Source organism: Pseudopodoces humilis, chromosome 5, assembly GCF_049639895.1.
Source record: "Pseudopodoces humilis isolate 2021_Gansu_Grassland_sample_001 chromosome 5, ASM4963989v1, whole genome shotgun sequence".
Taxonomy (NCBI): Eukaryota; Metazoa; Chordata; class Aves; order Passeriformes; family Paridae; genus Pseudopodoces; species Pseudopodoces humilis.
This window is the reverse complement of record NC_142204.1, coordinates 43711463-43726637: the sequence shown is the minus strand read 5'-3', so window position 1 is coordinate 43726637 and position 15175 is coordinate 43711463. Positions and strand designations below refer to the sequence as shown.

At 39.0% G+C, this 15175-nt stretch overlaps 1 protein-coding gene and 1 long non-coding RNA gene across 3 annotated transcripts in view; one reads left to right on the top strand and one right to left on the bottom strand.

Annotated features, from left to right (window-relative positions):
• Positions 1 to 15175, top strand: part of ANO6 (anoctamin 6) — a 70805-nt gene that overhangs the window by 27195 nt on the left and 28435 nt on the right. For both annotated transcript variants that reach the window (XM_088054781.1, XM_005519528.3), the window contains exon 3: positions 7966 to 8094. In XM_088054781.1, coding sequence (XP_087910907.1) covers positions 8059 to 8094 — 36 coding nt within the window. In that variant the 5' untranslated portion in view covers positions 7966 to 8058. The remainder of the gene's footprint in view (positions 1 to 7965; positions 8095 to 15175) is intronic.
• Positions 9494 to 14872, bottom strand: LOC148184339 (uncharacterized). The gene is made up of 3 exons (XR_015772457.1): positions 14490 to 14872; positions 11224 to 11299; positions 9494 to 10944 (listed from the first exon to the last, which is right to left on the bottom strand). It is a non-coding gene; the product is annotated as an uncharacterized LOC148184339 (long non-coding RNA).

The following is a 15175-nucleotide window of genomic DNA, read 5'->3' as shown; positions in this document are numbered from 1 at the left end:
TTCCCAATTGCTTCCTAGACTTGGATGTTATAAAAATCCTTCTTAAGAGTCTCCTTGTGGTTCATTGATACTTTTTTTACATATTTTTATGAAGTGAAATAGCATCAAAACAGCTGGAATGTCATATACCTTGTGGTTGGAACAGTCTCCTCTGAACAGTCTTGATGGAATTTATTTCTATTTCTACTGAAATCGAAATTTGAGAGTCAAAATCAATCTTTATTTTTGGTTACTCATGTTTACAAGCAATTGTAGTTTCTTCTCAGTTTTAGCAGCATCTCTGCACTGCTCCTTTTGTGTCAAGTCCTCCTTGTTGATCACTGGATATTTCAGTTGGAGGAAACAGAAAGATAAAACTGAGATCTGCTGAACCTCTGCTAAATGAATTAGGGCTAATTGTAGCTAGAAACAGAAACTGAAGAGGAAGCCTAACCTGAAATGGTTGAATAGAAGGGAAGTACTAAAGGGAAATGCCTTTTGTCTAAACTTAGATCATGTGTTCCAACCGGAAGTATTCTGGAAATTTGATTTGATTTTGCGAGTTCTTCTGAGGAGCCAAAACTAAATAAATTATTGGCTAATAGAAGCAGTCCTGTTCTTCTTATTGTGCTTCTTCTAATTACACGGTCATATGCTAAGTTTGCCACAAGATCCCTACCTCATTTGGCACATGATTAGGACAATTATCTCCAAAAAACCAAAAATCTGTGGGGATATTTTTTGTGGTACTTCAGAAAGCTTTAAATGTGGCAGGAAATTGCAGAGAAGGAATGAAAGGCTCTTACCACTAGAAAAACTGAGCTTGGTCCTGGATAGTTGGACAACCCTTGCTATAAGATTTTTGTGCAAGACCTGTAAAGCTGCAGCCAGCTTTTCTTTTTCCTGTGTGCCAAGGAGAACATCCATGGCCCTGTCTGCATTTGCAAGAGTGACATATGGACCTGGGATTGAGTGTATTGCTCTTTGAAGAGAGAGAATTGCTGAGCTCTCTGGAAAGGTGTCACCATCCTGCTGTATAAAGCTTGACTCCAAATTTAGGAGAAAGTGAACAGATTCTGGCATAAATCTTTAGATGCCTTATGTGATGACCATTAAAATCAGAGTTATACTGTTACTTTCTGTCCTGGGGAATCTTTTAAAATTAAGTTTCACAACATTTGCAGAACACTGAGGAGAATACCAAAGGCATAGTCAGAAGGAAATCCCTATTTTAAACATTTGTGCTACTTAGATGAGGTGTAACAAGAAAAGGAAAGAAAAAAGAAAAAGAAAAAGAAAAAGAAAAAGAAGAAAAGAAAAGAAAAGAAAAGAAAAGAAAAGAAAAGAAAAGAAAAGAAAAGAAAAGAAAAAGAAAAGAAAAGAAAAGAAAAGAAAAGAAAAGAAAAGAAAAGAAAAGAAAAGAAAAGAAAAGAAAAGAAAAAAGAAAAGAAAAGAAAAGAAAAGAAAAAAGAAAAGAAAAGAAAAGAAAAGAAAAGAAAAGAAAAGAAAAGAAAAGACAAAAAACATTTTAAAAAACAGTAAAAAACCCCACAAACAAAAAAAATCCCAGACATTAAATAAAGAAGGTAATAAGGAGTACTCCATAACTACTACAAGGAGCATAGAAATATGGCATGTGATGCTACAATTTAATCACATATCATAAACAACGTACAAGGAAGACAAAACTGCACAGACAGCATTAGTTCAAGCCTTTTGCAGCTCATGTTTCATTATGCAGCTTATCTGCTTTGTAGGTAGATAATTTGAATTTGCATGTAACAATAAGATTTTTGAGAGTGGGTATCTGCAGAGAGAAGGTAACTTCTTCAAACTTTCTATTACTGCTGCCCCTCATACAATTTCTTCTGCAAGAGGGCTTCTGGGAAGTTCAAAAGAGTGAATTTCCCAGCTCTTGCATCCCAGGAAAGATGGGAGTAGCTTAAAACCAGGTTTTCAGTGAGCACTTTCTTAATTTTCTTTAAAAGTAAGGCCATTTGGTCTCTCTCTAATCAGGAGTGACTGGAATTCCTCCTGCAGCCAGCAGCAGCCTGGCACTCAGACAGGAAGTCAAGTGGGTGTTTGGTCCAAACTTAGCTCAGGGGACAAGGCATCCCAATGCCTGGCTGGGTACCAGCTGCTTTCTGCTGACAGAAATGCATGGCTGTAGTGACACCCCATATTTCCTCTCCTTGTCTTTACTCTCAGTTTATTTCAGTTTGTTTCATTGCTGAAATTCCTTTGCGTGTTGAAGAAATTAAAAAAACAACACCTTCTTCTGATGAAGTGCTTGCTAATATTTGCATTATTGCTATAAAGAGAACCAAGAGTCCTCTGTTGCTGTTAAAAAACATGAATAATAAAGGAAAATGTTAAAGGCACAACAGCTTTATGGCTCTCCAGAGACAGACAAACATTATTATGCAATATGCAAATAAACTTACATCTTCCAGTACTATCTTATATATTATATATATATCAATATAATCGAGAAAGAAATGCTTGTGTTGGTCTTTAATGTCAGAAAGTTGTCTCTATTGGTTGTTCAGAACCTAAAGCAATAAAAAAATCTTTTTATGTGGCTGTGATAGTAAGAAGAACTTTTCATTTCTGTAACATTTTCTTCAGATGATCTCAAAGTCTTTTATAAATTATTATGTTTCCTGATACCCTGGTAATATAGTTTGCTTTATTTTTATTTACTTGTTTTAAAATTTCCTGAAGCAGGCAGAGAGACATAACTGTGCTCCTAATTAGGTACTCTGAAATTTTCCCCTTCATAAAACCCACCACTGAAGTGCAACCTGCAGATCCCCCATGTGCCTGTCTTTGTGCCCCAGTGGGAGGATTTTTTGCAGGTGCCTATCAGCAGAGGCAATGTTACACAGGCTCTGCTCTGCTCTCTTCTTTCCCAGTACTGATTTATTCGCTGGCATGCTGCAGGAAGCTATTTTGAAGCATATCTGAAAATTATGTGGTGTTGCAGACAAGTAGTTTATCCCTCCAGTAATGATTACATTTGGCACTATTGACAGTCACACCAAAGGCTCTTGCAGACAAAATAAAGCACTTCTTTCATCTTTCCAGTTAGATAAATCATTCCTGCAAAATCTCTTGTTATTTAAAAAATCCAGCTTACAATACTGTGCTCGTTCAGGGTATAGTAAACAATAAATAGCTGCAATTCCTGCGCACATATTTTTCTTCATGATTGTCTCTGTCCTGCCCATCCCACCGTTATCCCCACTGAATATTTAACTATATCATGCCTAGAGAAGCTTGGAAAAGTGAGGCAGGTTTCTTGGTAGTGTAACCATTTTTCCTCCCTGGAACACGAATGAATTGCTGAAGGGAGCTCTCCCCCTGCCTGTTCTCCTGCATCTACTGCAGGCATCGCATGTAGCCATGACTACAGGAGCAGCTCTGAGAGTGAGACACAGCAGCTCCCCTTAGATACCAGCAAGCCTGGTTATACGTCTGGAGGGGCACACCGAAGGCTCCCTCCTGACAAACTGAGTCAAGGGGCTGAGGGGACCTTCCATGGTGTGGGCATTTCAAGCCATAACAGTTCCCTCAGCCTTGTGTGCTGGGGCAAGCTTATCTCCCTGTCTCACTTGCCCCTTTTCCAAGTGCTGCTATGTCCCAGGCTCTGGGAGAGCCAAATGTGTTGGCTGGGGGTGGTTTGTGCTGGATTACCAGAGAGCAGGAAGCTCAGGGAGTAGGAAGATAAGGTGTGTAAGGTGTAAGGGAAGGGGAGTGCATGGCAGAGGACTGCTTATGACCAGCACCTTCAGTGTGACTGCATCAGTGCAGCACTTCCCAGCTCCAGCAGGATTCCACAACCACAACCTGCGTGTGCATCTGCTGGCAGTGGAAAAGGCATTTGGTGCTGGGGAGGTGGTGTCTGCATTCCACACATATCTGGGCTCCTCCAGTCTCATCCCCTGGAATGGAGAGCCTCTGATGCTCCCCTGATCTGACCAGTTCTGCACTGAAACACAGAGATACACCCACATGGACGCGGCCGCGCTGCCTCTAGGCCGGCCCGTGTAAGTGTAACCTCAGTGTTACAAGGAACTTTACTCACGGCCAGGTCCTTCTCTCCTTCAGATTCCTTCTGTTAACTGATAGTTCCCTGGTAGGCAAGCAGTTGTACAGCACTTGGACAGTAATTAACGGCAGCAGATTGTATGCTAAGTATAATTAGTATTTCACATCTATGTATATATTTCTTTTATTATTACTATTATTAGTGGTGTTAATCAATATTAACCAGCTGTCCATTAGGATATTATTAAAACATTAGAGTGCACAACTGATTGCCTCCATCAGTACTTAAATCGTGTTTATGCCAAGGCTAAAAAAATTAAATAGTGCATTAAATAGTCCTGTGTTCATTTCTTCCAAAAGGAGGAGGTGTCAATGGGCCTGTTCATTATTTGGGGCTATAATTTGCTACTGATACTTAAAAAAACTATGTATTGAAATTTCAGTCCCATTAATTTGTCTATGCATGCAAGCTTGTGTGCATTGGTATGACAGTAACATTTGTAAAATTGTCAAATAATATTACTTATTTAAAAAAACCCAAAATAAATATTGTCTCAAAGGAAATGCTAACTTCAAAGTACACCACATCTTTTTGGTTTCCAGTCCTGTTTTTCCCTGGGTAGTTATGTTGAATAATATATGATTTTTCATTACCAGCTATTACCAGTAGGGATTACAAAATACACCACACATGTAAGTTAATGTGGCTGTTGGAAACTTGGTTATTACCTTCTCTTTAACATTTTACTTTTTAATTTTAATTGAGCAATATTTAATTTATTTAATATGAGCTACATAACAGTCTATTTTTGTGGGTCTTAATCTTGACCTCTTAAATATTCAGGCTTATTAAGTCAATTCTTTATTATTTGATTGATACATAAAGTGTCTATGGAAAGGTCAACTGAAAAATGCCCTTGTGATTAAAAGCAATGGAGATTACGTTTAAGAAGTTAGCTGCATAAGTATGAACTTCTGTGTATCTGGATTCATGCAGTCCAATATTTATTAATCTTTCAGCTGTATTCAACTTATATCTGTGTGAAAGAGAGAGATAAAAATGTATGAATACAATAGCAGTTATGCACACATCTGAATAACAACAGTTATGTAAGTAAATTTATCAGTCAAAATGCTGGTTAACAGGCAGATTTTATTTTATAAATAGGGTTTTTTATAACTATTTTATATATAGTTTTTTATATAGTAAATTATTCTTGATAACCCAGTTATCACTGGTTTTTTAAGCTTAAAAAAGACTACATTTAAAGGAAAATTTTTCAGTGAAATTATGCAAACACAAATTATGATCAAATCTTCTTCTATCAAAACTTGATTTGATGTTGGCTTTTTTCCATGTCTTTCTTCACTATCCTGAGGACAAGTCATATCAGAAAAAGTGCTAAAAGCTGCAGTGAAAATAAAGTTAAAGCTGTTACTACTTTTATGCTTTCAAGCACTTGACTTTCACAACTAAACTGTGTCTTTAAACAGAAGTTATTATAATGATGCTTCTAAGATTCCAAAGAGAAAAAAAAAGCCCAGTTAAAAAACCTAATGCTTTATGTAGTGGCAGCCCTTCCCACTGTTATTCCTTACCACAGGATCTGGGCTCTGCATTTCCAGTGTTGGAGCCATCGCTGGGGTCCCAGGCTGGGCTCTGTGCCTGCTGCTCAGGCACCTCCCAGGCTGTCCCAACAGGGGCTGTTGGATGTTGTTGGTGCCCCTTTCCTCCCAACAGGGAATCTTGTCAACATTAAATCATCATGGTTATGTTTTAAATGAGATTGGAAATGATAGCAGAGAGGCTGTGTTTTACACCTGTGACTAGTCCTCAGCAGGAGGGAAGCTTGTCACAGCCAGTTCTGGTTTCTTGACAGGACTATGCCAACATCAGCTCTGAAGGATTCAGAAATTCACACCAGTGACTTGCTTTGGGTGATAGAGATATTCAGTGTCATTGTGGTCTGGTGATGTCATCTGGAAATGGAACGCTTTTTTTTTCCCTAAAACTTTATTCACAGTATGTTGATTTGCTGACTGCCTAGGTAGTCTCTAAATCCTACCCCAGCCTGTGAAACTAACATGCAGAATGTGTGTATACTGGCCATATGTGTATGTGTGTCAGCAGCTGCTTGCTGTCAACTTTGTCACAAATCCCGACACACAGGTGGCATTCAAAGAAAACTGTTCTATTCAAGAATCTGCTCAGAATTTTGAACCTCTTTGCAGCAGGTCCTAGCCTTTGCACATGCAACATAAAAAAAAATTGTGGGTTTAAACTCCCCTGAGTTTATTTAAAATATGGAAATTTTGTCATAATTATGGGGAGACACATCTTGGTCGCCTGTTTTGGTTCAGCCAATAAACAGTTACAAAATAATCTACAGGGAGAAGTTTTGGGGAAAAAAAAAAAAAAAAGAGAGAGAAAATTTGTTTTGGAAAAGCCAACACGTGGTTTCTAAAACATTGTGTGGTCCCTGAGACTTGGGTGTTCCTGAATGAAGACTGACATTCTTCTCAGTTCTTCACAGTTGAAGAACAACCATTTCAGGCTGCACTTGTGATGTTTCTGACACCATAACCACATTTCCATGGCTTTCTTTGGACCAGACATCCTAGAGCTCCAAAACCTGAGCTGGCATGTATCACGAGATTTGGTCTGAACCGACAGGGAAATTCCAGGGATGGGACATCTGGGGATCATTGCCATGTCCACAGCAAATGCCAGAGATTATTCTGTGTCATTTTGCCTGACCTGATCCTGACTTAGCCTACCCTCCATGCCCAGTCAGCTGGAGGCCAAAGCTCCTCTGCAGTTCTGTGGGAGTCCTCTGTGTGGGAGCCTTGCCAGCTTTGGAGATGTTCCTGTCTCTAATGCCATGCTGAGTCCCACTTCAGGCTTTTGGTATCTGTCAACTTCAGTGGCACCACCTCCATTTACAGCATGGATGGATTTGGCCAAGTACCTGAGAAGCTGGCACACATTACATGGCGTGATTCAGATAACATTCCAGCTGTACCTGAAAGGGGGGGTTGGTAATGTGTGATATTGCCCTCAGAGTACTCTAAAAAACTACAAAATCATTATGCAATCATTCAGGTTTCCCTGTCACCAACATGCCCGTATCATTTCACGCATGAAGTAGCACATTAAGATGTTATTAGTGGATATGACAATCTATCCTACTTTCCTCCGGGGACTGGATAATGGCTTATGGATATATTAAAACTTTTGATTTTGGCATCTGTTATAACATGATGGATGTGTGGCACACAACAATGTGTTTTTTCTTGCTGAGTTGTTGCAGATAAAATGAGAAATAAATCCACATAATATATGTCTGTTTGGAGATCTCATCTCTGCTCTGACCATGTTCTTTGTTCCCTTGAAAGTGGTGGGTTTAAGTACAAGCATGCATGAATCTACTGTGCTTTTTTTGTTTTGTTTTTTTTGTTGTTGTTGTTGTTTGTTTGTTTTTGAGCAATTGCAGAGATGCTTAAAATTCTCCAGGTAAGGGAACAGATGGGAATGCACTAATTCTGAGACTCCCATCAGGCAACAGCAATCTCATAGACAAACTATCTAATGAAATGTCCATGATAGCGTACAAATTACTAGACAAATGCATTATTTGGTACTGGTGTTGCATCCCAGTGCTTCTCTCATTATGAAAAGCTAATGTACCATTTTTAAAGAAGAAAGTTAGGTCAAGCTTCTGTTGATTTGATGTCATACAGAGACCTGACAAATTCCTCTGGATAATTTTTTTTTTCTTCATTCTACTCTGTGCAACTTTGTCATTTTGGGCTTCCTGTTATACAAGGCTGATATATGTTGAATTTCTGTTTTCACTGAAATACTGTGTGAAGGGAATCAAGTAAGGAAGTAGCGAGGAAGGAGCTTCATACTAACCCATGCCACCTGCCTTTCAGGTGGATTTTGATGATAAGACTGACTCCTTGTTCTTCAAAGATGGGCAGCGAAGAATTGACTTTGTTTTGGTGTATGAAGATGAAAGTAAAAAAATGACTCATAAGAGGAGTGATCGTAAAAAACAAAAGGTAAGTTATTTTTCCTATATTGGGTGTTAGAGCTGAAAGGCAGAAAGGGGGCAGAAAGGACAGTGCCCTCACTCAGAACAGCAATTGCTTTGCCTTATCCTCAGAGTACTCCTGGGGGCTGGGAGACTGAAGACAGGGAACAGGGTTCAAGCCATAGATTGCTGAGTAAATGGGCAGAGCACTGCACATCGTGTCTGTCAGTGTGTGCTTGGTGACCTCAGAGCATCCTCCTGGGAGGCCACCCTTCAGAAGATGTGAGCAGGAAAATGCCAGTGTCAGGTTAGAGTTAGAGACCAAGATCTTCACACTGGCACAATTTTCTGTACCTACAGTGACCTTTTTGTGGAGAGAATCAATTAGGCCCCTAATGGACTTTGGTAATAGAATTAGCATATTCCTAGAAACCCAAAGGAGGCAGCTGACCAGTTGCTCCAGATCACAGTTATGAACACAGCTGCTGACAATCTGCTGACTTCTGATAACATAGCTACGTTGTTTAAGGGAAATAATTGTACATCTGCCACCAGAATTTCTCCCTGTACAATTCTTTCTCTTTGCCCTTCAGCAGCTTTGCCCTTGCTAAGTTTCTGACTCAAGCCAGTGACTTCTTGATTATTCTTTAATCATTTCATCAGTTGCATCAGAGCACTACATTCATTTTGGCACACAGTCTCAAAAACTAGCTCAGCCATGCCACTGAGCTGTCTGAGAAATAAGGATCCGTGAGATTTTTCCCTTGGCATCTGCACTCCCTCACCCACCCACATCCTCCTCTGATTTAGTAATAATCCATGTTCCAGCAGCTGGGACATGGTAGAGACAGGCAGGGACAAGGATATCACTGAAAGCAGCTCATATAAAAATAATAATTTGCAGTTAGGAAATAGAAGAGTAGGAGTAAAAAAGCCTGTAGCTAAGTTGGTGGTACTCGTTACACAGTGTTGTTGTTGGCATTAACAGGACAGCCATAAGGAATGTCATTAGTAGGGTTTGAGGGAGTCCTGCCGTGGGTGGATGTTGTATTACACATGATCACAGGATCAGCAATATAAATTAATTGAAAGATGTAATTAGACAAAAAAGATGCCCCTTTGGAAAGAATTGTTTTTATCAATTAGCATTTTACATTTATGTTTGTAATACTTGGCCATTGCCCAAATATATTAAAAATATAATGAGCATATTTTCTAAGTAGTGATGGAAAATAAATGTGAGCAGTGGAGTAGTATTTTCAGCTCAGCATTAATGTTAAGGCATTAGCCAGAATGAAACCATTTATAATTAGACCAGGAGATCGTGGGTAGGTGTTTGCATAAAAACTTTACTTTCAAAGGTGTTAGTTCCACAAAGATCTGCAGCCACCTTGACTCCGTGGTGTGCTGAGGAGGAGGAAGCAATCTGCCTACGCACAACAAATGGGAGGACAAGACCATATCAGAGAAATGACAAGATAAGGGGAAGACTGAGCAGCTGGGGAGCAGTTCTGTGGAAGAGGCCCTGGTGGTTTTTGTGGAGAGAAGCTGAACAAGAGCCAGGTGTGCAGCGTGACAGCAGAGTGGCCAACAAAGCCTGTATGGACAGAAGTATAGCCAGGAGAGTGACACACAAGGATGTGTCCGAAGGAAGCTAAAACCAGGATTTCCACGGCTAAGTAGCAGCTGAAGCAACAGGGGGACTGTACACATTTACCTTATATCTGAGATTGAAATTAAGATGACGTGGTGCAGCTTTACATCCTTAGAATTCCAGGAAGGAAATTAACATTTTGGCCTACTGTAGTCCCCAGAACAGTATGGGCTTGGTGCTGCCCAAGATACACTCAGATTGCATCCATGTTGGCATAAAAGCTACTTGATAGCTTTACTGACTTTACAGTGTCATTCAACAGTGTCTTTACTGACACTGTTGTATATTTGGTTGTAATTTTTCTGAGGCAAATGACTTCTACCCTTGTGATGAAATACAACCAAAATAAGGAACATTGCCATTTAGGATCAGTTTTAAATACTGTATACATCACTGTCTGATCAATGATGAACTGAAAATGCCAAATTTTATAAGTAGTATCTTGTGTAACTCAGGGTGCTTTAAGCATTAATAGGTTCCTTGTCCATGCTATTCTTTCTTTGACTTCCATGACAGTTTTATAGAGCTATTATCCAGAGCTTTATTGTGTACAGAATTTGGAAACTCCAGCTTACTAAAAAATAGGAGATTGAGTGATGTCTGTTCCCATAAGGAGACATCCTCATGTCACTGGAGTCAGGAGCAAGTTTTCCACTGGTTGTGTGCAATGTTACATGTCTGTGAAATCTAAAGATTTTGGGAAAAATTCTGTCCGACACACACAGCACCCCACCCAATTGCATGGTGTGGAAGTCACTTCAGAACTCAAACTGTGGACACCTGAAGATTTCTGAAGTGAAATGTTTCTTGTGCTGCTGTGGGTGGTTTTTTTTATGATACTGAAAGTGGAGGAGTCCCAAAATTCTTAGTGAATTTAGACAGAAGGATTTGAATATCAGGACACAACCTAGGTATCCAGTTTACTGGATTCAGAGAAACAGGGCACAGATCCACGTGTTCTTCTGCAGCAAGAGAAGACTCAGATCCTGGGATTATCACTGTATTGGATTTGAATGGCTTTCTGTTCTTTTTCCAAAAAATTGGATAAATGTAACTGAATGGTCTGCATTAGTTTATAGTAATAAGCAATATTCTTGGGAAAATATCTCAGAGGACAGCAGGAAATAAAACATGGGTGTGATTTGATAGAAGGAATAAAAATAAGGGATTCTCAAGCTCTTGGAGATCCACAGGGCTTCTCTTATTTTCATCTCTTTCTGAAATCTGGTTTAGGGGAGACAGAGTCAAATTAATGAAATTACACCTCATGGAACTTTCTAACATAATTTATAGATCCAAATGCTAGTAAGTAAGTGTCAAATATGCAGCTCAATTCAATCTCCAAACTTAAGTTCGTATACAATTAATTTTGCGAGCACTAGCAAAAAGGAGACTGCCAGGAGAAGATTCCAGAAACCATAGCTTGCAAGCAATTGAAATTCTTGCTCAAAGCATATCATTTAAACCTACAATTTATGTACCTTATTTGTCAGGAGAGCTTACCATCAAATATGACCAGTCTTTTCAGGAATGCTCCCAAACACCAGTTTCATCTGTTGGGGTCCTCAAGGAGCTCACTCTGTAAAGTCAACAGGCAAGAAATGCAAATTCAAAAGAAATCAATGCAGAATGTAATTTTAGTCCATCTATTTCCCCCCAACAGAAATAAACAGAAAGATTGTCAGTAATTTAAATTGGAATGTGGGAAAAACCTTCATTTCCAGCTGTGAAGGAATCTGTGCTTCTCAAAAATTGAGAGATTTTGTTTTTTTCAAATTGAATTAAATTATCACTCTTGGAAAATATTACACACATCTCATTCGGGTTTTTTAAGTACAGCGTTACTGCAAACTTCAGCAGAGCTGGAGAATTTTGTTTTCATAAGCAAACAATGAGCAGTTCCTGCCTCTATATTTGTTCAGATACCAGTTCAGATAACCAGCAACATAAAACTACCAAAAAAAAAAAAATTTACCAAAAATAAACTTGAGTAATTTTTCAGGCACAAATTATACTCATCCCACTGCTTAGCATGTGTCATACCTGCAGTGAGAGAGCAGCACTTGGGATTACAGGTAAAAGGGTACTTCTGTGCCATTTTATGGAGTGATTTGAGGCAGTAGAGAATGACAGGCTCTGCATGCCTGTGGTGTGCTCAGCCAACCTACTCAGGCAGTCTGATAACAAGTATGAAGGGACTATGGGCACTGGGAGGAGGGCAGCCACACCTGCCTTCATCTCAGCTGGATGGTTCAGTTTTGAAGCAGAAACTCACTGAAATAAAACCTCTGTTCCTGAGGCAACCACAAACCCAAATTCTACTGCTTTGGAAGGAAGGATGACAGAAGAATATGAAGACAGATAGAAGGAAGGAGTTACTTTGCAGTTACTACACATATTTGTAGGACAGAAATGAGTCTTTCCAAGCAGGGTGACTAGAAGCTGTTGTTGAGGGCAGGGCTAGACTGCAGTATTACCAGTTCTGGGTGGTCACAGATCAGGTTTCAGAAAACCATGAAGCTGGCTTAAAATCAAAGGGTATATCAGAAAATATGTATTTGGAGTTCTTTGGGTTTGCATTTTTGGGGGCTTATTCTCTATAGCATGTTGTGCTTCACATTTTTATGATTGTCTTCAAACATAAGGGAAAGAAGCTTACAGAGTAGAGCTTCTCAATCAATTGATTTTCTGATGCTGACAGCTGGGACTTGGAGGATAGCTTCCAAATACCATCAAAGGAGCTGTGAGGCAGCTAATATTGGTACAATGATCCTCTTCACTCCCTTCAGCTGATTTTCATTGGGGAGGATTTTGGCCCCATGTTCTTTCTCTTATTGACTGTGATTTATCTGTTGCCTGTCAGGTAAGGCAGAGGAGGCTGTTCAAGCTCTCTTTTCTTGTTAAGATTTTTCCCCTGAACCCACATGGATATTGTGGTAGGAAACTTTTCTCTTTGCACAAAAGAAACTTAGCAAAGATGCGAGTTCGTGTTCTTCTGTCACTTTAATCAAAGCAAGTCTTCCCTACCATTTTCAACACACAGGGGGAAAAAGTGCTACTGGTCTGCTACCAATTTCCAGACCCACAATTCCTGTTAATCTCTTAAACTTGGCAAGAGAATCACCAGAAATTGAAAGCACCGTGGTGAAAAAGCAGCTCGCAAAACCTGATCCTTCCACATGCCTGTAGTATTTGGCATTTACTTGCATTCTGCTTTCATTTTCACAAGACTGTGTATGATTATGCATCCTGTGATGTTTTACTCTGCTGAATAGCCATTCAATCACCAAAACCTATGTCAGATTTAGATCAGCAGCATTACCATGATTACTTTATTATTGCAACTTAGCCTTGCAGGTAGCTGAGCAAAATGCCAGATACTAAAATAAACTTTGGATGGTCTCCACCTTCCAGCCTAATAAACTATTATATCTATATACTGTATTCCCCAGTCAATGCAAACCCACTATAGACTCCTCTGGGTAAAGGTCTACTTCCTCCATAGATCATTATACCCATAATTCATTCATTTATATAAAATACCAAACCCCTTAATTAGCAAAGCCTCCCAGAGGCTTTGTTTCTCACTACTTCAATCCATACATTATTAGAAATCTTAATATTGTCAACATTCCTCTAAGATTCTGAGGGCAAAATTAATTTTGGAACTCCTTGCTATAATAAATTATTAAAGGGATCTGATTAAAAGATTTTAAAAAATAGTATTAGACTTCTATAAATGAGAATTGCTCTGCATCTATTTTTATGCTATTTAGAAAGAAAATGAAACAGGTATTTAGCCCCTTGCCTGTTTTATTTGGTGGAACAAAGCAGAACTTGGGTTGAAATATTTTCTTGGTTGAGTAGTATTCACTTTAGAAACAACCACGTGCATATGGAAGAAGCAAAGATATGAGATGAAATGGCAGAAGAGTTACTACTAGAGTGACAAACTCCTGTGTATTGTGTACTACATATTTTAATGAACTGGTAAGAGAGTTGAGTTTTGATAAAACAAAAATTGCAGAGGAAATCATTATATAGTTTACTTAGAAGCCAAGGTGGCTGAAAATCTTTAGCTTTAAAGGAGACTGGAAAACTCTTATTATCTATGAATTATTGAAAATCCAAGAAAATATATTACTGCAAGAAAAACACTCATTCATATTTGTGATTTTTAGTTAAAGCTGTCAGTACAACAAAGATAATTAGATGTACACATCAGAAATGTCTATATTACACACAGACATATATATACAAGGAAAAAATATAAACAGCATTATACTGTCACCAATAGCCAAGTGAATTAATGAGACATGGAGAGATCTCTCCATGGAGAGTGCTATCAAAGTCTGGGTTTTTGGTTTAATCCTGAGAAAAGCAAGGAATAAGGAGAAAGGTGATAAGTATTGATGAGAGAAAAAAAATGAGATTGAAATATTTGGCTCTTCTTGTGCCTAGCTTGAGTAGAAGGTGATATTCAGTGGACTAAAAAAGCAGAAAACCCAAAACAGAAAATACAAGAATACAAGAAAAATACTTGTTCACAAAATAAGAAATTAGTCCATTGAGATCATTACCATGTGCAGCTGCTGCAGCTGAGAACTAACAAACTATAAATGGGGTGCTCATATTGTTATTCGGTTCCATAATTATTAATTTCAAGAGTTGCTGGAGTTTTGGAAAAATAGCATTTTCTTGTTTGGGAACTTACAACCATCTTAAAATATTCAAGAACTGGATGAAACTTATTTGGGTATATAACTGACCTGTTCCTGTGGAACTTCTGAAGATTTTTAGCCTTCTGCTGAAGCATCTTTTTTGCCATCTAGAGTGAATAAGCCTTGAGTCTAGCCATGAGGATCACTTTCTATATACCTGTCAAAGTTCCTAAGACTATCTAGAGGGTCATTCATTGACTCTGGTCCTTCACAGTAGCAACAGGTCTGGATCCTGTGCACAGATCTTAAGGCAGCTAAAATGGCTATAGAGAATCATGTCACAAAAAACACTGGGTCCTTTAAGTTCCTGAAGTGGGAGATGCCAGATCCTTTAAGCACATGTTAATCAACAAAGAAATTGTCCAGTGGCATGAAAGGAATCTGGGAGTAAGTAGTATCCCCCGAGTCACTCCAGGAACCTTGCTGCAGCCCTAGTCTAACCTGGTAGAGGAATAAAGCTCTCAGTCCCCAGTGCATTTAAGTCATCATCTTCTAGCAAACTGCTCACTTAAGGGCAGTCCCAGCTGCCTACAGGTGCCTCCCATTACCCATGCTGATATTTTGACATGCAGTTTGTAGCTCAGGGAGAGCAGGCTACCCTTGACTCACATAAACAAATAAATCATTGAGGAGCTTTCCAGTTGGTGCAGCTAGCTTTTAAATTTGATTGCTACACACAAAGTTTCAAAATTCCTTATAAATCCCTTATGGAGTTTTGAATGTTTTGAATCCCT